Genomic DNA, 22,605 nt, shown 5'->3' on the forward strand with positions numbered 1-22,605 from the left:
GACCCTGGAAAGTCTTAGGTACCACATGTGTAAGGAGAGGAGTCCTGTGAGACTCTTGCTTTAACATGCTTGTCTGTCTTGCAGCTGAGGACAGTATTCCCCTTGATACAGCTATACAGATCCTGGAAGGAGGAGAGACTCTTCACATTCCTGTCAAAGACTCAAAAGAGATGTTTCAGACCTACAGGAAAATGTATCTGGAAAAAAAGATGCAAAAGTCTTGATAGCACTCCTGTATCAAAGGTCTTATTATTACTGAGAAAAATATGCCAACACTAAGATGATTTTTTTTTTTCTGTTTACTTCATGTTGCTGAATAATTGTAAAAGCCCACAGTTTTCTGGTGGGTGTTGAAAATTTCCTCCCCCATTTCCTCATATTTGTGAATAATTACCATCTTATTCTGTATTTATTGTCCAGATATTCTTTGGTGCTGTAAACGCTGTTCTAAACGTATTGTTTCTTTTGGCATTTTTGGTTCTTTGTTTTTTCTAAGATAGAGTAGCTCATTGAATCTTGACCAAAAAATAACACACTCATTTATACTGTCATAGCCTGTTTTCTTTCCTGATTCTCAAAAACTTCTACTTACTATACTTTCCATTGCTGGCAGTGGAAGAATATTTCTGCTGCAAAGGGACTGCAGTGGATTCCCAAGCATTACACTTCTGTTTCCCACTTAGGGTAGTTTGTGCTTCTGTTTTTGTAGAAACTTTTTTTTTCTAAACTGGGACTAGAAACATAAACCCCTCAATGCAAGCATACAGGTCAGGGGCATTTATGAAGTATTTATGCTGCTACCCAGTTTTGTTACATTTCTTTTTGTGGAGCTTGTGTGAACTGAGCTCTGAGTTCACAGTTTGAACACAGTGCTGCAGACCCTTAGTTTACTGGAGACTTCTCTTGCTTTTCTTTCTCTCTTTCTTTGCACTTCTTTTGTTCAAGTGCAGGGAGTTCAGATTCACTCTTGTCTGGATTATGTTGCTGAGTTCAGCTAGACTGTGATTAATATCTTTGTTATAAAGTGTTAGATTATGTTTGCTTACACATTCACTGTGACATAACAGTTGTATTTGTCATTGGCTATCTTTTGTTTAAGTGCCTTTTCACTGTTACTGAAAGTTTAAAATCAAATCGTATTTTTACAGAGATTTGGTACTTGATTCTTTCTATCTTATTAAACCTTTATGCTGAACAAAAAACCTGTAGATACCTTACTGAACAATTTTTATACTTGAAATAAACTTTTGAGGACTACACCTTGTCTTTTTTTTTCCTAAAAATATGAAGTTGTGCTTATTGCAGTTAGGTATATAGGAATTGAAGATATTCCTGCAGATGAAATGCAGCTTTAAAATAAGTGATGGATCTTCCTTGTTATAGTTGCAAGTTTATTAGTTTGTTTCTCTCTCTGGATGTCAAAATATTAGTCTGTGGGGAATGTTGCCACTGAAGGTTTTTGTGGTAATGTTGTCAACTCTGAAAAGGTTTTTCATTTTCTTGAGAGTTTAATTACCTGTATTATACTGTCTGCATGAAGGAAGATTTATTGCAGCCTTCAGTGTACCCAGTACAAACAAAACAGAGTTCTTATCAGGAATTTAATCTGAGTTTTGTTCTGCACAATGATACGTGAAGCTGACATAAATGCTTCAGTGAATTCTTTTCAATAGGAAATTATTTGATCCATTGACCCATGATGTTTATCTTCTAAATATTTGGAGAAGTCTTCTCACTGATCTTGTGCACCCAATGAGCAAGAATGCCAGTTTTTGAGTCCCAGTGGATGCAGCTGTGTCTCCTTCCTCCCTTACACCAGGAAGTGCATCTTGGCTCTGTGACAGTGTTTACATGGTAACTTGTGCCTGCACTGATCTGCTATGGCTGGGATCTTTCTTGCTGGTACTGGAATCTCTCTGATAAATTGCTATGGCTCATAAGTTGGCCACTATCCATTCAGACAGCTGCTGGAAGGAAAACATCTGTAAGGAGCAGTGGTAGGGCTGCAAGGAGTAGCTACAGAGAAAAGCCTGGAGACCATCTGCTCCACAGAATGAGCACTGTGGGTGTGTGCATAAATGTCACTTGTAAACACCAGACCTTGCCGTGGTCATGCTGGCTTGACAGACAGGTACAGAGCAGACACAACTGTCTCTAGCACTGCCTGTCTCACCTGTGGGCATCTCCAGCAGCTACAAGATAAATGGGCAGCCACAGGAGCCAACAAGAGAAACTTTGCATAGGGAAGCCTGGTGCTGCTTCTCAGCATTTCTGCTCTTTGTCTCATGCAGCTTACTATGGTTGAACCTGTTGTGATGTGCAAGTACATCCAATGCACATTTCTCCCCTGATATGACCTTAAACAGCTACAGACAAGATGCATGAGTCCCTAAACCTTAGATTTTAAAATGTTATGACAAAAAGATACTTTTTATAGAAAGAGTATAGGAAAGAGAGCACAGGATGAAATGGACATGTTTAATATTTGGAGGTGAGTATTCAACACACATGGTAAGTTCTTAGGGTTTAGTGGCTTTGTAAATTTCACTGGTTTTGTGGCCTTGTACTCATTTAGTACAAGGTTCTGCACTGTGATGGTAAGTTTCCATAAACAGTGTAGAGAAATTCTCTCAGGGGTTAGAAAGTGCAGTAAGATGAGAAGCCCACTGCTGCCTGGGAGGGGAGCACTCTTTTGGGTTAGTGCAAGGGGCTTTCAGCTGTTCTGTACTCCTGGGAGGCTTTGTGGCAAGGGAGATGAGCAACTGCAGAGAGCTGTTCTGCAGTGTTTTGATGAGAGCCTCACTCACTCCATTGTTCTGTGTGTTTGGAACAGAAGGGCCAAATTCAGAGTTAATGAGTGCTAGACATGGATGCTGTCTATACCTGCAAGTGCTGTTTTCTTTATGGAGCTGGCCAGAGGTCTTCAGGGATTCCAGCAAAAGAAATCCCTGTTGTGGTTTTGTAGCCCTGCTCTGTCCATTGCCTCAATGAAAGAACTGAGTTTGTTGTACCCTGCAATGATTGCAAGAGGGGGAGGGAGAGGTTCCTGGGGTGATGAGAGAAGCTGGGCCTGGAATGGGGGCTACCTCTTATAAATATTAAATTAATATTAAATATAAAAGAGTTACTTATGCGTAAATATTTTTTTTCCAAAAGAAAAATCTGAATCACAACTCAAATCTTTTTAATAATTGGAAATTAATTAACTTAAAAATTCCCTGTGGCAAATCTCATCCTGTAGCAGGATGTTCTGCCTGGAGTGGGGGTAAAACAACTCAAACCTGTTTGGAGAGCTCTGAGTGGTGAATGCAGAGCAGGGTGTCACATTGCTTACCCCCAAAAATGAGCTGAAGCACCGGTACCACAGTAAGTATATCTACTTGCCTAACTTGGGAGACTTTGTGTGTTCATGATAAGATACAGAAGAGGAATTCTGTTCTGAAATAACTGTTTTCCTGCTGGCTTCTGTTACTGCAGTGGCCCTTTCAGCAGGCACAGTTTCTATTAAAAGCTTGGTGACAGGGTGGATTAGCTGTCATCTCCCAGAGAGTGGCTGCCTGTTGCCAAGGTCTGACACAGACTTGATTTCCAGCAGTTGTTGTTAGCAACTAATTCTTTGTCCTTTTTGTGTCATGTCCTTCTTCATTTGGTTAGCATCATTTGAGTAGATCTCAATTCTTGAAAATTAATTGCTGAAGAAGCCAATCCAGGTTTCTCTAGAGGAGGTTGACTGATTCCTGCACTCCCAGCTTTTATTTAAGAGTCAGCCGTGAATGTGGCAATGGGTTTCTTGCCCTGATAGATCAATACTGTGGCCTGTGGAAGATACCTCTCCTTTTTTTTTTTCTTTTTTTCCAGAGGCTCATTAAAATGATTATTAAACTGAAATTTTTCATTAAAAATAACCTCTGCACTCATCCAGGAGGTTTTTGATAGAATGCAGAAGCGCAGATGCAGAGAAGAAAAGCTGCTCTGGAGCATGGTTTGTAAACTGTTAGACTGACTGGTTAAAGATGCATTTCTCCTTTCTGCTGCATGGCCTCATATCCTTTGTTTACAACTTCTGACAAATCCTTTTCCCTTCTCTCTCAGTTTTTTAAGAGAAGCTGCAGGCAGTGGAGGGTCACAGAAAAGGGACCATTGAGCTGAGATGGGCCAGTGACAAAATTGCCAAAGCAGCACAAACATGTTTAGCATTTCTTCTGTAGGACAGAGACTGGCCAAATCACAGACTTACTATAACTGCAAAATGGTGAGAGAATTGCTGACCTGGAGGTAATATATTTAGCTAATTGCTGATTTAACATCTGGTAAGACCATAGGGTTGATGTTGCAAAATCCTAGTGCTTGAACCAGCTGCAGGGAGAGAGTGAAGGGATCAGTTGTCTCTGGGTGAGCCTGGGGAGCTGACTCCTCAGGAGGGCAGCTGTGGGATGGGGATGGAGTGGTGGGCTCTGGGATTCACATTCTCTGAGCATGAGAGAAACAGAGATCAACTCTTATCTCATTTACTGCTCCTGTGTTTTGAAACGTGTAGGATGTGTTAGTGTAGGGGGATAGAATATAAGCAAATAAAGGTAGTATAGAAAGTAATCTTGCCCCTAAGGAGTTGCAGCTGGGCCAATTATCAAAGATTAGGAGCAGGCCTGACTTTACCAGGCCACAGCTGTATCCAGTGAGAAGAAGAGTGCTGTAAAAGAGTGGGGTGGCTGGGTGGGAAGGGAACTGGAGTCTGTGGCTGCTTTGTGAAGAAAGAGTCAGTGCTCTGAGGAGCTGCCCCACTAGAAACACCAAGAAGGTATGGAACTCTTGCAATAAGGAGACAACAATATGGAACCTTTGCAATATAATGATGACATGTTAAAAAATTATTTGCCTAAAAATATTTACTTAATTAAATTCTAATATAAGTGTTTTATTTTCTTAACCAATCTCTACAAACTGTCCTGATGATCAGTCAGGAGGCAGTCGAGAAATTTTGTTGAGTTGAGTGCTTGTGCAGTTTCAGTTTAGCTGTAGTGTAATGTAGTATGGAATAATATAGTATGATAAACTAATTAATTAACCTTCTGATATCATTAAGTCCTTATCATTCTTCCCTGCATCAGGGGCTGTGCTTATCTGATAGTGGGCTGCCTCTGGGACAGACTCAGAGCTGACTCCCCAGGAATGAGGAACAATCTGGCTCCATAAATGAGCAATACAGAAGGTCACAGGTCACTACAACCTAGAAAGGGAAAATCAAATAACAAAAGGTAGGCTTAGCAAAATAGGATCAGCATTGAAACCCTACTGTCTGGGAGTCCACAGCTACAAAGACAAACACCTCCACACCACCATGCCCTCATGGGCATGCACCCAACAGCTGCACCTTGCAGACCTCCTTGAACTGGGAGAACTCAGGATTTTGGGGTGCCTGTCATACTCCATTTTGCTAATATTTATCGTACCTGCGCACTACTAGGTTTATCACAGTTCCATACTTGTTAGGGTTAGGCAAACATAACTGGCATAGTTTTGTTTTCCTTGTGTGTGTAGTACTTGAATTCATCTGGCAGTTTTTCAGGGCAGGAGCCTGCAAGCTGTGAGGCTGCAGCCTGGAGAGGCAAAGGCACTGTGTAACTACAGACACCCAGTGTGCTCAGCCTGTAAAGCTGAATTTGAAGCCTGGAGGGGTATCAGAGGGCACTTACATCACTCATAATAAATCTCTAAGGGCTGCCCTGCACACACGAGAAACTTAGTTCTACCCTAATTTAAGGAAAAGATAGAGTCTCCTAAAAGAGACTCTATTCTGCAGTCACTGGCTAGCAGTGGGGAAATCGCCTGCTTGGGAATTACAGAAACCCAAAGAGAAAGGCATTGTTGTAGTAAAGGTTTAAAATTATGAGAATAAAATTATTGTAAAAGGGGGATTCAGAAATGAGAAATCCCAGGAGAACTGGGTGAGAAAAGGCAGAAAGTGAACAGGGAAAACAAAACTTTAAGCTGTAGTTACATTCAGTGAAATTAGTGTAGTGTTAAACTGAGCTCTGCCTATCACTACTAAATCCACTAGATGACAGTGTGGAGACTGCATTCAGCACTACAGCAACACCTGTCTGTTCTTTGAGGGCCTGTGGCCATTGTCTCACTGCTAGAAACCCAAAATTTGCAGTGTGCCTCTGCTCCCAGCCAGGGGCTTCAGCCCTGTCAGCAGGGAGAAGGTTGTCTTGGTCAGTACTGTAATGTTGCCCTCTTCTTTTAAGTTTTTTTTAAGCTTTTTGATGTTCACATTCTTGTAACAGACTTCTCAATCATTTTTTCCTAAATAATTATTGTTTTGCATTCTTTTCTGGAGGAGGAGAAATTTGATGGACTGTTAGTTTGTCCAGTGTCATTGGAGGGGTGGCACTGTCACCCTCCAATCCACCATTACTTTTGAAAATCTATAAATGCCAGAGTCAGAAATTAAATGTCCTTTTTACCTTGGGGATCCCAGTGTCCATGTTGTTTTATTTCATGTCCTATAGCAACACTGTAATGAAAGAAGTGATCATCATTGCTCTGTCACTGGCTGTTTCTTCCAAAGCCTAGAGATCCAGGGACTTGGATTTGGGGAGTAGTAATGGAAAGAGGTCTGAAGGATGAAGGGACACCTGCCACCTCTCTGCTGTGCCTTGCAGCCAGGCAGGGAGGGGGACAGACTTTTAGCAGAGCCTGTTGTGACAGGACAAGGGGTGATGGGTTTAAAATAGGAAAGGGTAGATTCAGACAAGATAAAAGGAGAATATAAGGGTGGTGGGACACTTGCATAGGTTCCCCAAAGAGGTAGTGAATGCCCCATCCTTGGAAACATTCAAGGCCAGGTTGGATGGGGCTCTGAGTCTCCTGCTCTTCATGTGGTGGCCTTCCCAGAGCAGGAATGTTTGGGGGGCACGCACTGAACCTTCCCATTGCTGGCAGTGAGGCTCAGCTGATCAGCCCTTCCCTTCTGCTGGGTCTCTCCTCTATTAAAAAAGATGCCTTAGTTTGAGAGACATGAAATATTAATCTGTGTTGCCGTTTATTCTAGTGCAGCTTACCATGCACTGGAATCCCAAAGTGCCCTGAATTTTGTCTTAGCCTCTTACAGATGCCTTGAAACTGGCATTTGGCAGTTGTCCTGGTGATTTTATAATACTCAGGGTTTTAGGATTTTTGATGCATATGCTGCATAAACTTGGCCTTATATGGGATAACATGAAATTCCACAAGGAGAACAGATGGATTTTCTTTTGCTCTGCTTTTTCTTTCCATCTAGAGGAAGATTTGTCAGTCTAATTTTCTTTACTGCCTTTTCTGTGGCTAGAAAGAGGAAAAGAAATGCCATGAGTGATCTCACTTAATAACAACCAGTCTTTCATGGCCTTTGTATCAGGCAGCTCTGTGGAAAAGGATTTAAAAATCAGCATGTCTGTGAATCTTTCTTTTCTTCTAAATTAACCATATATTGCAATTTCATAAACAATTATTTCAGTCTCTTTACTTCTCAAACACAGTATTATTTATCATTAAAGGCTGCTTTGAACATAAAACTATTAGGATGCCCCTTATTAGAGTGGCTTGCTGCAGCTCCCTTTCTAATGAATTTTTTGCTTTATGACTTGCTGGCTGAGTTTGGGCTCTTGCTTTAAATCACACAATTGATTCAGTGTTCAAAGTCAGTTTATCAGACCGTATCTTCATGCAATTGCCTGCCAGCAGAGCAGCCGAGGCAATGAAAAATTAGGATGGGAAACAAAGTAACCTTGTTTTTATAAATTGTCAAACGTTTGGGCTTTGCTTCTGCAACCCTTAAACGCTGAAGGGCGGGGAGCTTCTGACGGCAGCCCAACAGAGGCAGAAACAATCCTCTGGAGTGGCACTGCTTCCTTCTGGAAGGGGTGATGGACCGCCTGGCACTGGGGCAGCTTCTCTGATGGCTTTGTCACATGGCTGGCTCCCTTCTCCTAATTTTCCAGGGAGATGTCTGCAAATGCCTATGCTGTAAATTCATTTTGTCAGTGGAGTGCACAGGGAAGGTGTCAGGCCCCAGGAAAGCCATTGCTGATGCTCCCAGCGATGCATGTGAGTCTCTTTGCCTGTTGCATAAAACTATGTAGCAGCTTTACAAGATGTCACAGCTGAAGTGATGGTGAAAGTCCTCATTGGAGAGGATGAGGTTATGGTGGATACTTCAGGAAAAATGTTGGTCTTCTCCCAGCTAGCCTGGTCTTAGCTTGGTGAAGCAGAAATTGAGGGACACCACAAGGGAGACATTTAAAATTGTGCTGGGCACAGAGCAGGGGTGGTGTACATCAGAGATCTGAAGTACAATCTGATCTGAGAATTATGGCATCATTTAGGTTGGAAAAGCCCTTTAAGATCATGGACTCCAATGATTAACCCAGCACTTCCAGCCCACCACAATACCACATCCCCAGGTGTCACATGTACACATCTTTTAAATATCTCCAGGGATGGTGACCCAGCCACTTCCTTGGGTAGCCTGTTCCTAAAGTCAAGGGCAAAAGCTCACCTGCCCAGGGATCTCATCACCTTGATAATCAAATTCATCTGCTTTTATTTTTCAGTGCATCAGTCACAGCAGCTCAGCTGCGCCAAGCTTGGTACCACGCATACCTCAGTGGTTTGTAGGCAGGGACAGAATGTGACCCTTTAACAGAAGAAAATTCCATGATGTAAAATCTCCTGGTACTTATGGATTAAGAATTACCATGGTAAGTACTTCCTGAATGTGCAAGTGCTTAATTTGGGTACTTGCACAAAAAAACTCCTTGCACTGTGATGCAGTATAAGCTTACAATACTTAACTGTGTGATGCTGCCAAAACAATTTGTAATTGGCCAGCAGAACAAAGAGTTAAATAAGTAACCAGGAAAAAAAATCCTGATTTTGAAATAAATATCTCATTTTGCATCTTCTTCCCAGAGAAAAATATTCATATTAAATATACATCAGATCTTTATACAAGTTTTAGGCACTTTTAAAAATACGAATATGAAGTGTTTTCCCTTTACGATTTTGTTCTGGAAGTGCTAAAAATTTGTGTGAAAACAAAGCAGCTTGACATCGAGCAAGGGAAACACAGTTTGCTCTAACTTCTTGTGAAACTACAGTAACTCAGACCAAATTTTGTGTTTAAATGAGGTAGTGCAGCCCCACTTGGAGTCAATTTGTTGTGACTGCTAAGAGAACTTGATTCTATAACCAGCGAATGCTGCTGCGCTGTGCAATAATCATATTAATAACTTCATAGGACCAAGTCATATTATCTGAAAAATAATTCTTAATTTAAAAAAGACTTTAGAGTGATTGTCACATGAAGCTTTTCCAGTATTGTGCATTGCATCCTGGATATTGCTTTTGAATAGCCTGATGCTCACTCTAAAGCAGAATTTTCTGGTCAGACACATTTTCCATAAAGCTATGAAAATCCTGTGGCTCCCACAATGAAGCATTCATGTTTCTAAAATAAAGAATGCACTAAATTGTGTCACAGATACCAAGACATTAAGAAAGAATGGAGATTGACACTGTAATTTCTATCATACAAGACACAGCAATTGGCATTTGCAGTTAATTGTAGAAGTCCTTCAGAATGAAACATTCTGGGTAACTTGGAAGAAGTTGAAGTTGAACTTCACTATATTCTTCATTGAGTACAATGAAAATAATATTTCAATTGTTCTAATTGTAAACAGAAGTTTTTCTTAGTGGAAAATTTTGGTTCTGCAAAAGTTGTTTTTATGTTAGGAAAGGAGCCAACTGTTTAATGCCAAAAATACTTTTAATCAACTGTTCAGTACAGGGTCCATATGGCAGAAAAGGAGACCTGTAGTCTTTGATCTTATTTGGGTTTCATCAAAGAGAAAGAAACATATGATCAAGACTACTCTGAACTGTAATTAAATGTTGTCCTCCTGTTGACCCAGTTATCAAGAGCTGCTTCTTCATGTGAGCTGGAAAAATCAAAGTAAGGTTGGTATGACAAAGTGATGCATCCAGGTTTGGAAACTAGCATGTGGTAACTGTGCTGCTCTGATGGGCCAAAAAAAGGGCAGAAGAGCATTAATTGCCACTTTGATGGTGCTTGATGAAAAATACATACCTGCAAAAGCAGAAAGGGTTGTAATAAATTACTTTTGACTGGAACCTTGGATCTTTGGGTGTTGCTTTAATATTTTTTGTGGAGAAAAGGAACAAAGCTCTAGTTAAAGTAATCTGAATAACTGTCTCCTATCTGAAGAGCAGGAAACAAGCCTTGCATTACCTGGCAAGGCATGCAAGTCCTCAAGGAAAGCCATGGGGTAGAAGAAGGCAGGGTTTTTTAAAAAAGGAGTTGTTTGATGAGGAGTTTCTGGAGAGAGTGAGAAGGTGGAGATCTGGCCTGGAACTGGGTGGAACAAAGCTGAAGCTGCCTGCCCAGAATTGAGGTCTGGAGGGGTGAGATGGGGAAAAATGCTGAGAAGAGGAACTGCTTGCAGTCCTTGGTGTTAGCAAGCCTTAGCTTTGTATAATTTCCTGATCAGTTTTTAGAGTAATTCTGGTGTTTAGACACTCCTCTGAAGGGTCTGTGAGCAACTTGCTCTGTCACATCCCCCCTGAACAAGAAAACTGAACCCAGCCTGGAGTGTTCACATCCTGGAACATCCTTGGGCTGTGCAGAAGCTGCAGGTGGGATATGGATGAGCCAGGAGTTGTTTTCTAGGTCAGGCAAATGAAATACATCAAACTGGTGGCTACAGAGCATTTATTTGGAGTAAATGGAGAGGAACTGAGAGCACTGAATCTGAAGGACACAGGACTCATGAACAATTATAATAACTCATGAACAACCCTTATTCATGAGTTATTATTATTTTCTTGTATCTGTTAGCACAAGATAGAAGAAAAAGGAAATTTGGGCTCAGCACTGTAACTTTTGCACATGAAGCTTATCCAGGGCTTTACCAATTGGATTAAAGTTTATTAATTCTGGTAAGAAATAGTGGGGTAGATGATCAATGGAGGAAGAGACAGGAGATGGCAAAGAACTATTAAAATCTGCAAATCATTATATGAGTGCCTGTTCTGGATTTAAACGTGTTAATATAAATTAATTATGAACTTGCAATCAAAGGGAAGAGTGGAGTATTTATGGAAGGGGTACAAAGTAGCATAATCTAAAAATAAAGTAGTTTGGGCTGAATAAGAGAAAAAATGGGGCCAAAAAACTTCCAGTCATCTATCTCCAGCTTCCATGTGTTGATGATAATTTGTCTGAGTTTGTTCTCCAGTGCTGCAGAATATTACAAGATCAAAAAGGCTGACCCATATGGAAATTTCTGCTGGAAAATAAAAGCTATTCCTGCTGCTTTTCTGACAGGAGTGAGGCCTGATAACAATGCAAATCACAGGGGTATAGAGAAATGCAGCTGAAAAAAATTATTTTAGAAGAACAACTTCCTTTTCCAATGAGTATATACATACACCCTTCTGCCTGGGCACAGGCACCAGGATAAAGGTCTTTGGGGGCAAAAAATCCCATGAAAAAAATCTGATGGGATTTATTGGGATTCCCTCTTAAAAAAAAAAAAGGTATACATGGCCCATCCCCCCAAGAAAAAAATCTGAAACATTTCAGTTGAAATATGCTGAAAGAAACCCAAACAAAATATCTACCCCTATGCCTTAGTTTTAGACTCTGAAAAGATTTAAAGATATACAGACATGAAATGGAAGCAGAGCTGTCCTTTGTATCTGGGCCAATTAACTTGATATTGCATTGTATTGAGACACTAATTAGATCTTCCTGTCTGGTAATGTGATTTAAATTTCAGTAAGATGTGTGATACCAAAAATTACAAATAATCACCACCTTTAAACAACTACATTCAAAAATGGCAAGACTCGGTGGGGATATAAAGAATCTCTAATATGCACCTGAATAATCTGCAATAATTTTTAGGTTGAAATGATTAATCTGGTTGTCCTGTGATTGGAGATGAACATTATCATCTTTCCTGGGCATGTTTTGAAGATACTTTGAACGTACTTTTCTCAACATTTTTCAAGAGGCACTGAGGCAACCAGTGCCTCTATAGCCAGTAAAACCAGTTCATTATTGTAGCTGAAGAAACAAATTTCTCTTCCAGCAATACTAATTTCTTACAGTACCTATCTGTCAAGATAGTTCTAGTAATTATGGTTCCTTATCAAAATGGAAATCAGGTCTCTTGTTGATCAAATTCCTAATCTATCTTTGGCACTGGCTGGGATGTGAGCTGGAAGGAAATTAAATGCTGATGCTTAAGGCAATGCTTTGATTTAAGCCTGTCTTAAATTTCTTGGCATCACCTTTAGAAACAATGTGAAGGAAAATGCCTGGTTGTATATGAGTGCTCCATTTTTTATTGTTCTTATTTCTCTGCATTTCCTGAGTTTATATGATTTGACTACCAAATTCTGAGTTCAATCAGAAAAAAAGGTCTAATTTTTCCTCCTACCCCTCATGATGGAGAAAAATGACAGATATGAGAATGTCATCATTTTGCCCTATGGACTCCTTGCAAAATTTAACCCTGCACATGGAAACAATGCTGCAAACAACAGAAAAGCTCACAACTTTACTGGAGATCAGATATCAACTTCACAGGAGGGCTACTTCATTGTATTCTGTTTTTCTTCTCACTTGTATAAATTTCTATTGTTCTCATGTCTCCACTCCTCCAACTTTAAAACTTTGAACTTTCTTTACAATCAGATTTTCTTCAAGGGAGTAGTGGTGTTGGTTTTGAGTGTTTGATGTTCTCATGGAAACAGTCAGTACCAATTACTCTAATATAATTTCCCATTTCTGACTATATACAGCTTTTGTAAATAGTCATTCTGATGAAATAGAAGACAAACAGCTGTACTATATACATATACCACATCTGATGTGTTGTTTTTCTACTACAGCACTGGTAGTAAAGAAAAAAGTAATCAAAGCAATCTTGGATTCATATTTTTTCAAAGATACTTCTCCAATTTCCAGCAAGTTTTAGTTTAGAAACTTTCTCATCTAGAAATTGTATCTATGTAATGTTGTCTAACTGTCCTTAACAGACCTTTCCTTCTAGGAAGCCATCTAGTAGCTTTCGTAATTTATTTATACTTTGGACAAACAAATCAGGATTTTATAAAATAACAGGATGTTATGTCCTGCAAAACAATTAGGCACTACATGTGCCAGTGGTTTTTTTCATTTGTCTGTGACCTGCTGCTAGATGGTTTCATTGAGTGCCCCATGGTTCTGTCTAATGAAAAATAATGACTAATCATTCCCTCACTACCTGCTCCATGTCAGTTATGTTTTTCTAGACCTCTACCATGTCCTCAGTTAATCTCTTTTTTCAAAATGAGGAAATGAAATCCTTTTTCTTTTTTCTGTAGCAGAGATGAGTCAGAAATAGGAAACAATCTGACTCCCCTTATCTGTACCCTTTCTAGTTGGAAAATCTCATTTTTGCAGTGGCCAGAGCCTCTCAGAAGACTGGGTACACCACAGCCTTATGGAGTACCAAAAGTTTATCCACATATCTATATAAGAGAGTTAATCCATATATTCCCTTGCTGGTGTTTTTGCTGCTCAGGCGATAGAAGGTTCCTCCTGCAAGCACTGTCTGCGGTGATGTGGGAGAACGCCTGGTGACAAAAGCTGTTGAGAATGTAGAATTAAGGTCACTTCACCGTGTGCACTGCTCTGCATTCATCTGTGCTGCTTTTCTCTTGCTGCTCTGTTAGCTGGGCAGTCCTGCCAGATCATTCTGTAACTCCTGGCTAGCAAGTTAAATGCTGTTTTCTGAAGCATTAGCCCTCCTGGACGAAAAAACCCCAAACACAGAAATGATAGAGGTTTACATGCCACATCTCTGAAGGTTTTTTTTTTTTTGCTCCCCTTCTGATTGCTTCCAGTTGTTCAGCACCCTAGAGTGAAAGAAATAAAAACAAACATAAGAATTCTTTTTTTTCCAACATACTTTTCCTTCCAAATTTTCAGGCAAACCATTTCCTTCAGTTATAAACTGAAGGCAGAGACTACAGGCAGGTTCCCTGGTCTAACTGTGGAGTCTCCATGAGCAAAATTTTCAAGACCAGGCTATAAAGGCAGCTGCAAGGAGTGGCAGAATAACTGCTGGGAGTGTAGAGAAGTCCTCTGGTGCTGCAACCAGACAAGCCTGAGACAGGGGATAGATATGTTCACAATGAGTCCTTGCTGGCTTTGGCACATTTCATTATACAGAGTGAACAATAATTGGTCTCATTGGTATATAGCTCTTTTATATGTGTTTTTAAGGATGGAGATACATCACATGTGTATTTAATCAGTGCCCTGTCAGCACAGGGCAGCTGAGCCCAGCAGCAATGACAGAATTATTTAGATTAGGGTTTATATATAGATATGCTGTGAATTTTCACTTTATTAATGACTTTGCAGGACTTATTGTCTTCTATGCAGTATAAATATGAAATTAAATCATGTAAAGAAATGTAGCTTTTGTTGTGCCCCTTCATAGTATCAGTGGTAGGGTGGCAGGAGAAACCTGAGGAAAGCAGAGAATATAAAGGGGAATGGAGAGAGGAAAAAAAGAAGAGGAATATGCAGAACAGAGTGCTACATAGTGTTGAAGGTGGATTTAAGAAAAACAAAGCTACTCAAAGACCAAAAAAGATTTTTTTTACTCCCAGGGAACCAATTGAAGCTTCTTGGGAACTACTGGCATATAAATCTGTGAGAAGGAACAGAGAGCAGAAATGTAGAACATCTGTGCCTATGGCAAATAATTCTTGTAGTAGGCACGAGCTGGCCCTGCCTGCTGCTCCCTGTTCAGAAATGTCTGCAAGTGATGCAGTGGGAACACATCTGGAATGTACCACAGGAACCTGCCCTGGCCATTTGAGAGACCAAACACCCTGGGCACTGCACAGCTCTGCTGTCCCTGCATGTCAGTGTGGAACTGTGTTAGTGGTTAAAGTGGTTAAGATGATGGAATAGTCTGTGGAGCAGGTAAATGTGATTTTCCACCTGTGTTGGCAGGTCTGCAACATTCAGCATGAAGGATGGTTTAGAGACATACTCATTTATTGCAGATCTCATTCCTAAGTCAAGGAATAACCACCATTAATTCAGAGGCATTCACTGAAAACATCAGATCTGCGTGATGTGCAGGAAATGAAACAAAAGGCTGCAAAGACCTTTATCTTTGAAGGGTTTTTTTAAATTCCCACTGACAGTACCTCACGCTCCAAAGATTGAAGCATTTGTTCATGTAGAGGTTAACTGCAGTCAGAGGAAGCAGTTCAGCCATGCTCAGACTGATCCAGAATTGGGACAGCCTGTCAGTTTAGGTGGGAGGGTGTCTGGGGAGCTGTGCCTCGGGCACTGCCTGATCCCAGTGTCCCAGCATCCCCATGCTCCCTGAGCCAGCCTGGCAGCTGGGATGCTGTGAATGCACTGAACAGGGTCAGGGAAGCAATCCACCAGCAAATTTTGGGCACCTGTAATACATTTTGCTTTTCTCTTTAAGCAGATCACTGGTTAGAAGGAAAATCAGGAGTCTCAGAGCAGCTAATGTAACCTCTACCTACATTTATTGTATCCAATCATTACAACCACAGCTTATTAATAGCAATAATTGAAAAGAAACTTTGCTTAATTGTGAGGTTTCTTTTTCCCTTAGGCTGCCCATAGCTTTCCCATATATAATCTCATTTTCCAACAAAATTTCATCTATCAGGCTGGCTATAATAAGTCTTTTACTTCATTTTTTAGTGCTTAGTCACCCAAGTAAGTTTTCTTCTGATATTTTTGTTCAAGCTCCTCCATCAAGACAGCAGAATCTGGAGCACACAGAGACCCAGACTGAAGAGAGAGCTGCACAGGGGAGCAGGCAGCTGGCTTGTCATCCCTAGCAGCTCCTTCCCTGACATCCATTTCCCATGAGAATGGCAGCAGCAGCAGCAAGGAACTGTTGGCCTTATTTTCTGAAGTGACAGGAAGGGAGGACCTGTTTCAGTGTGTGGTCATATCCCCAGACATTACTGACAAGGATCAGATGGCAGATTGCCATCTCTGAGGACAATTCCTTTCACCCTTGGTTCTGTCTCTGATCCACTGACAATTCTCAGCCAGTCACTGAAGCCTCACACTTTTCCCATACACTTTCTGATTTTGGTTTTTTTCTTATTTTCATGTTGACAAAGACATCCTTCCATCCCTCTTTCCTTTCCCCAGCCCTGATTTTCTAGTTCTCATCTACCACAGGTGTAAGGAAAACACCAATGTGACACTGTCAAGCTCAACCTACTTAGTTCCCCAAGCAAGGGACCGGCTGCACAGGGAAAAACTGCACATACAGGGCTCACACATTGCCACCATCACATTTTCTGAAAAATCCCTTCACCAGGGTTTCTTCTCCTGCGAAGCCTCAGAGAAAAATTAAAACAATAATTATTTGTTTGCTTCTCCTCTGTTTTGCTCCTTTGGAATGTGTTTGGAGATTGTTTATCCACAGGAGATTGTTTCATTGGATTCTGGTGTGAGTTGTTTTCACTCATTGGCCAATTGGGGCCAAACTGTGTCAGGACTCTGGAGAGAGTAATGAATTTTTCATTATTATCTTTTAGCCTTCTGTCTGTATCCTTTCTCTATTCTTTAGTATAGTTTAGTATGGCATTCTTTAATATAATATAGATCATAAAATAATAAATTAGCCTTCTAACAACATGAAGTCAGATTCTCAATTTCTCCTCCGTCTGGGGAAGCCAGAAAATACCACAACTCATGAGAATTATCTGTGATCTTCACCATGCAGAGTGAGCTGGCACAGCCAGTCCTGGAGGAACATGAAATTGCTCTGCCCAATCTGCCTCTGTGTTGGGCAATGGACAGCAGCACCTCAGTGCCAGCATGGGATGGTTCCACCTGGAGCAATCTGCTTCCATGAGATGTTGGATGTTTTCAGAGCAATGAAATCTGTACCCAAGGACTTCTGGCTGGATGTCAACATAGGCTACCAGCAAATCTCTCCATGATACCACCTTCCCAGCAGTTTCAGATACTGCTCTTCTGTGGCTTCTTGATCCATGGCCCATTACAAGGCTCACGTCACTATATCTGTATTATCCTACCAACCACAGCTCATGAGGCTCAGTAACTCAGCCCCCGATCAAGGCAAAGTCATGACTCTCCTGTAATATCAGTATTTATAAGCAAGTGTATAAATAAATGTTTGTCTGTGGGTGTTTAAGTCTTGTTTTATATTTACTTTACACCACATCTCAACTGCTTTCTGTAAAAGACAATGAAAATAATATTTTGCTTGCCCTTTTCTTTGGATAACCCTGAAGCGTATGTCAGGGAAAGCTGTCTGTTCCAGCTTTCTGTGGATTGGTGTCTAAGGATGCCAGCTATGGGCCACAGAAGTCATTCAAGAGATTTGACTGCCCTGACCATTCCAATGTTCAAAACAATTCCCTCATCCTGCTCATTCACTTTCAAAACATGTTTCTACTCTGACATGACTCTCTCTCTTGCAGAGAGAATCTGTGACAAGCTTGCAAATCAAGCTTCCCCTCTGCATCTATCAGTAAATTGTCAAATCCCTTAAAATGTAGCAGCTGCCATTTTCTCACAATATTAAGGGGAGGGATTGCTCTTAAAGAAAAGTAAGGAGGAGAGAAGAGATTAGTATTTGAATTTCTCCTTTTAGTCAGGCACTTGTGTTGTCTTTTCCATGGTGGTGTTTTCTTACGGAAGGTGTTTCCTATTTCTTCAGTTACCTGTCAGTGACAGCCTTGGGTGATCTGCAGCTGACAGCACAGCAGCTGTCAGTCAGGAAGAAGCAGGAAGGCAATCAAGTGCCCACATTTGTTTTTCTGTGGTTGTACTGAATGCTCCAGATGACCATATCTCTTACAGGGAAGTTGACGTCCCCATATTTGCAGACATTGTTCCATTCATATCCCACACACAGATGAATGTGATGAGAGCAGCTGCCTGTGTTCTCAGACAGCCTGAAAAGCAGAAAGATCCATGAACTTATTAATTTTAAAAGGAATAATAAATGGTAGTTGTCAGGCATCGATGTTATGTAATATCAAGATATATTACCTCTGCTCATCAAAGCAGGCAGGAGTGAGAGGTAATCAGAGAAGATGTCAGCAGCAGAAGTGAGCTGCTCTGCAGGACTGTGCACCCTGCTGCCACAGCTCCTGCCTGAGTCTTGTGTGGCCTTCCCTTGCAGCCAGGTTCTCACAAGCTGTTCCCACTCCTGTATTCAGCGTGGGACATCAGGGAGCAGCTGCTTTGCATGTTGTCCTACATAACTCAGTTGCTCCAACTTTTCACAAGCCTATTTTGGGACTTACCAAGAGCTGAGCAGAAGGACAGCTCTCTTCTTGTAAAGTCCCCTTCCACAAGCAGAACTACTCTTTCTTCCATTTTCTCCCATGCAACCCACACTCACATTGCCTCTCACAGCCTTTCTGAAGTTTTCCACACAGTATCTCCAGCAGCTCATAAGGGGGAGCAGTAGCAGATGGGTTCCTTGCATCAAAGGAATTGCCATCTGTTACTTCTCAATTTTGTGCACTGCTGGCAAGAATTTGATTGCTTCTCCTATTCTCCCTTGATCCTCTGCTGCCCAGCTGGGCAAACAAAGGTAGGCAAAGAGCAGCATCCCTCTTGCCTTTTCCCCTGCTTGTACCAGGAACTGCTGTGAGCAAGGGTAGCACCCAGCACCCAAAGGTGGCTGTATCCCCACTTCAAATGCTCCCCATGCCAAGCTCCATCTGCTGTGCCTTCAGAAACTGATCATTGAGAAGGAATAAAAAAAGCCTAGCAAGACAGCCTCACACAAACTCCCAATTAACTTTATCCCCCTCCCAAATGGTAGCACATATCAGGAAAGGCTCTGGCACTATAGGGTTGGTTTACTCTCATCTTACACTGTATTAATATAGCTAGATGCAGATAGCTATTGTTAAAATACAACACAACCTTCCTACATATCTGCATTGATGAGACTTTCCTTTGAAAGAAAAATGATTCACCCAAGAAAACCTTCCCATTTCTCCTCCAAGAGACCTCTAGGAATTCAGTCATGTTTTGGGAAATGTAAGGTGAGGGCTGGAAACTGCTCCATGCTCATGATATTTTTCTAATTAGCAAGTTTAGTTAGAGTCTATCTCTCCTGGACCTCAAAAGTTCATAAGTTCATTCAATAATCTGTTGGAAGTGTTTTATTTTTTTTGTTTGTTTGCATTTTTCATTTTTGTTGTTGTTGTTTTGGGGTTTTTTTTTTTGTTTTGTAAGAATAAAGCTCTTGATTGTAAGGAACTCTGGAACAAAGTATCAGCCAGTCTTGGTCTGGCTCAGAAAGCATAAGGCAAATGATAACAGCCCAAAATATTACAGCAAAACAAACCATGAAGAAAATACCTTTAGAAAGTTTTATGGGTTTCAATCTTTTTTAAAGGGTTAGATTTTACAATACAGAATTCACACGAAATAATTTTATGTAGTACCTGTTTTAGCTATTGCAATCTGTGTTTGTAGGTTGAATAATGTGATTATTATAAGAAGAAGCATTCATAGCATAAATGCAATCATTGAAAAAAGTTCTAGAGAAGATTTTAAGGTAGTTAAGTTTGCAGTATCCTGCTTTGCGATAGCACAATCATTTAATCCAAGGTGTACCAAAAGTGATTGGGAAAATTCCCATGGAAGTCAGTCTCCAGTTCAAGATCTTAATCTCTTAATTGGACTTTGACTCCTCTCTTAGCTGAGGAAAATAATTGTAGCTTTGATCCAGATGCCTTCTTTGTGATCCATTGTTTTAGTGCTTTGAATACACACCACCCATTCTGTATTAGGTACTTTGATAAAAACCTAACAAAGTCCAAGTTTATAGGACAGTGTCATAAACCTGGCACCCTTCCCAAATGCCACACTCACTTAATAGAAATGTAATGTAATTTTCTTTGTGTTGTGTGTTCTGCATTCATTGTAATGTGTTTTTAGAAGCTGAGTGATGAAATATTAGCTTAGAGCTCTTGAAAAAAAATCACTAAATCATATGCTTTTTATAGTATCTGAATCAAATTTTCTTCACATTATCAACACAGCATTACAGTTAGATTCCACACAAAAATTTCAGTTTCTCTCTCAGTGATCACTGTCTGTAAATGTTTTTAGTCATTGATGCACAATAAGGAATGTAAAGCAAATGCCTGCTTTAGCAGAACTAAGTGCCTTTTGAAGCTATATTTAATAGGTGCACTGCAGATTCTAGGCTGTCAAATTCAAGACAAGGCACATTGTTATACAGAAATTTGTTCTCCCACTCTAATGACTTGTGAGGAGAAAAACTAGTCAAAATGGGATCATCACCTGCAGTCTGGCTCTTATTTTACAGTCAGATCACATTTCAAATGTGGGATCTACCTGTTTTTTATTATTATTCTGTTTTTGCCCATGCTGTGGTGATAGGAGGAAGCTGAGGAACTGAGCAGCTCTGCACATCCACTCACTCCAAAGCTGTTGGCTCTGACTCGACATAATAAAAGGAAGAAGGAGACTGGAGGAATAATGTATAACCTCATTTCACTTCCCAGAAACACACTAAAAGATGACTGAGAAATTGATTTGTGAGAGTCTGGAAAAAACCACAACAAACCAAAGGGTTTGAAAAGTGCCAGAATAGAGCTGCCAAGAAAAGAGGGCATTGTCCTGTTCCTTTTGGCATTGATTACAGCAGCTGGCTGGGGGTGCAAGCAGCCAGGAGGGGCTCTGGGCATCTCTGCTGCAGCAAAAATCCTCTGCTCCGTGGAGAGACCAGGTGTTCCAGACAGAAACTCCCTTGGTCATCCCCACAGGTGCTGTGCCTGCCTCTGTTCTCCCTTCTCCTCCCAGCTGTTCAGTAAGGAACACTGTGACACTGATTTATCTAGGCTGAATTGCTGACAAGTTGTTTGGACAAAGGATTCCTAGTGGGCAGGTCTTCCTTGTGTCACAGGGAAGTGCATGGTGGTTTTAATAGGCATAATAATCCTTTCTGTGCTCCTTTCAGCCATTTTTCATTTGTGTTCTGAGTCTCTGCATAGAATGGAAGAGCAGTGTCCTGGATCTTGAGCCTGAGGGCAATGCTGTCAATTAAAAGACTCAGCTTACAGTTGTGGAGCTGAACCAAGACCCGTGTGCAACACTCCCTGAAAGCAACACCCGTTCAGGCTGAAATGGTTTATTCAGTACAACAGTTATAAATCACATTCTTTGCTGCAGTCTGTAAGTTTTCTATATGCAAGTATTAGTTGGCTGCTTAGTTATTGCTGACTGTATTTCTAAACGTTCTTACACTTAATTTTTGTAGTTTTCTTGTAAAACTCATTTTTGGGTCTCTAATCCCTGCTCATAACACACAAAGCATCCTGACAACCATTTTTGTGCAGCCCTTTTCCCTGGTTTCCTTGTTGAAGTGTTCTGTTTTACTCCATTTTCCTTTCAGGTTCCATATTCTACAAAAGTGGTTTTCAACTTCCAGCTTTTTGGTGCCCAAAATGATTATTTGGTGAAATTACAGTTTCCTGTATATTACATTTAACTCCACCTGATAACAGGCTTACAAATATTAAAATTATTTACCTTTGCAGATCCTCTAAAGGCAGTTCACAGAGGACTCATATAAGGACACAGCTGTTTGAAAGCCTCTCTTCTGAATGCTGACACTCATTAATCAGAGAAACATCATTACTTTTTATTATATGCATTATTGTTTCTTAGCTCCTGGGTTTTTTCTCTCTTAACATTCTCCATAAACTAATTTTCTTAAAACATATTACCATTTCTATTGGACTAGGATCTCATAATATCTGTTTAAATTTCATTTTCTTCCCAGCGTCTCCCTTTTATCTCTAGGCTGACCATTCATTACAAAGGTGATGTTTATATTCAGTGCCGGAGAAAAATAAAGCTTTGGCAGTGTAACAGCCACTTGTTTATTTCCAAACCAGACCCAGCACAGTTCCCATAGAGACTTCTCTCAGTGCTTTTCCCTTTTTTCCCATTCAGGAAATCAATGCCATTTTCCTTAACAATGACAGATTTGTCCTCATACCTTTCTTTTTCTTGATGTTTTTTTCCCTTTGGCCACTCTGGTGAGGCTGCCAAACACTGCTAATTAGCAGTTCTCAGTTGGTTTGGGCTCTGGTGCTCTGAGATGCTCCATACAAATGGGCTCACAGGGATGTCTGTGCATGCTGCAGGTGCAGATCCAGCCTTGTGCCATACAGCCCAGGCTGCTTTTACAGCTGCACTGTCACCAAGGCACAGAACCAATCATTCATTTCATGGAGGCCATTGAATGCTTCTTAAATGATCTGAAATTTAATAATCTCTTGAGTAAGATTTGAATTGTATAATTTTCCCTGTCCTTGAATACCTGATTGGTTAAAAAAATGTGCAATCAGTACTGGAACCTATTATCCTTGGTTTAGGAATCCAGTGGTATCACATCTCAGGAATTCAAAGGAATTATGTTTCATGCCCGTGAAATGGCTGCA

The 22,605-nt window shown here is 40.7% G+C and overlaps 1 protein-coding gene and 1 long non-coding RNA gene across 3 annotated transcripts in view; one reads left to right on the forward strand and one right to left on the reverse strand.

Annotated features, from left to right (window-relative positions):
• The window catches only part of RESF1 (retroelement silencing factor 1), a 39,083-nt gene extending 27,554 nt beyond the window's left edge, over positions 1–11,529 (forward strand). Inside the window, exons 5-6 of one of the 2 annotated variants that reach the window (XM_074539074.1) lie at positions 85–8,088; positions 8,595–11,529. In XM_074539074.1, coding sequence (XP_074395175.1) covers positions 85–224 — 140 coding nt within the window. In that variant the 3' untranslated portion in view covers positions 225–8,088; positions 8,595–11,529. The remainder of the gene's footprint in view (positions 1–84; positions 8,089–8,594) is intronic. The other variant, XM_026790791.2, reaches the window with a different exon arrangement.
• A 1,571-nt stretch (positions 11,530–13,100) lies between these two features.
• Positions 13,101–22,403, reverse strand: LOC141728765 (uncharacterized). The gene is made up of 2 exons (XR_012579931.1): positions 22,161–22,403; positions 13,101–13,971 (listed from the first exon to the last, which is right to left on the reverse strand). It is a non-coding gene; the product is annotated as an uncharacterized LOC141728765 (long non-coding RNA).
• Between the last annotated feature and the right edge of the window lie 202 nt (positions 22,404–22,605).

This window comes from Zonotrichia albicollis, chromosome 4, assembly GCF_047830755.1.
Source record: "Zonotrichia albicollis isolate bZonAlb1 chromosome 4, bZonAlb1.hap1, whole genome shotgun sequence".
In the NCBI taxonomy this organism is placed as follows: Eukaryota; Metazoa; Chordata; class Aves; order Passeriformes; family Passerellidae; genus Zonotrichia; species Zonotrichia albicollis.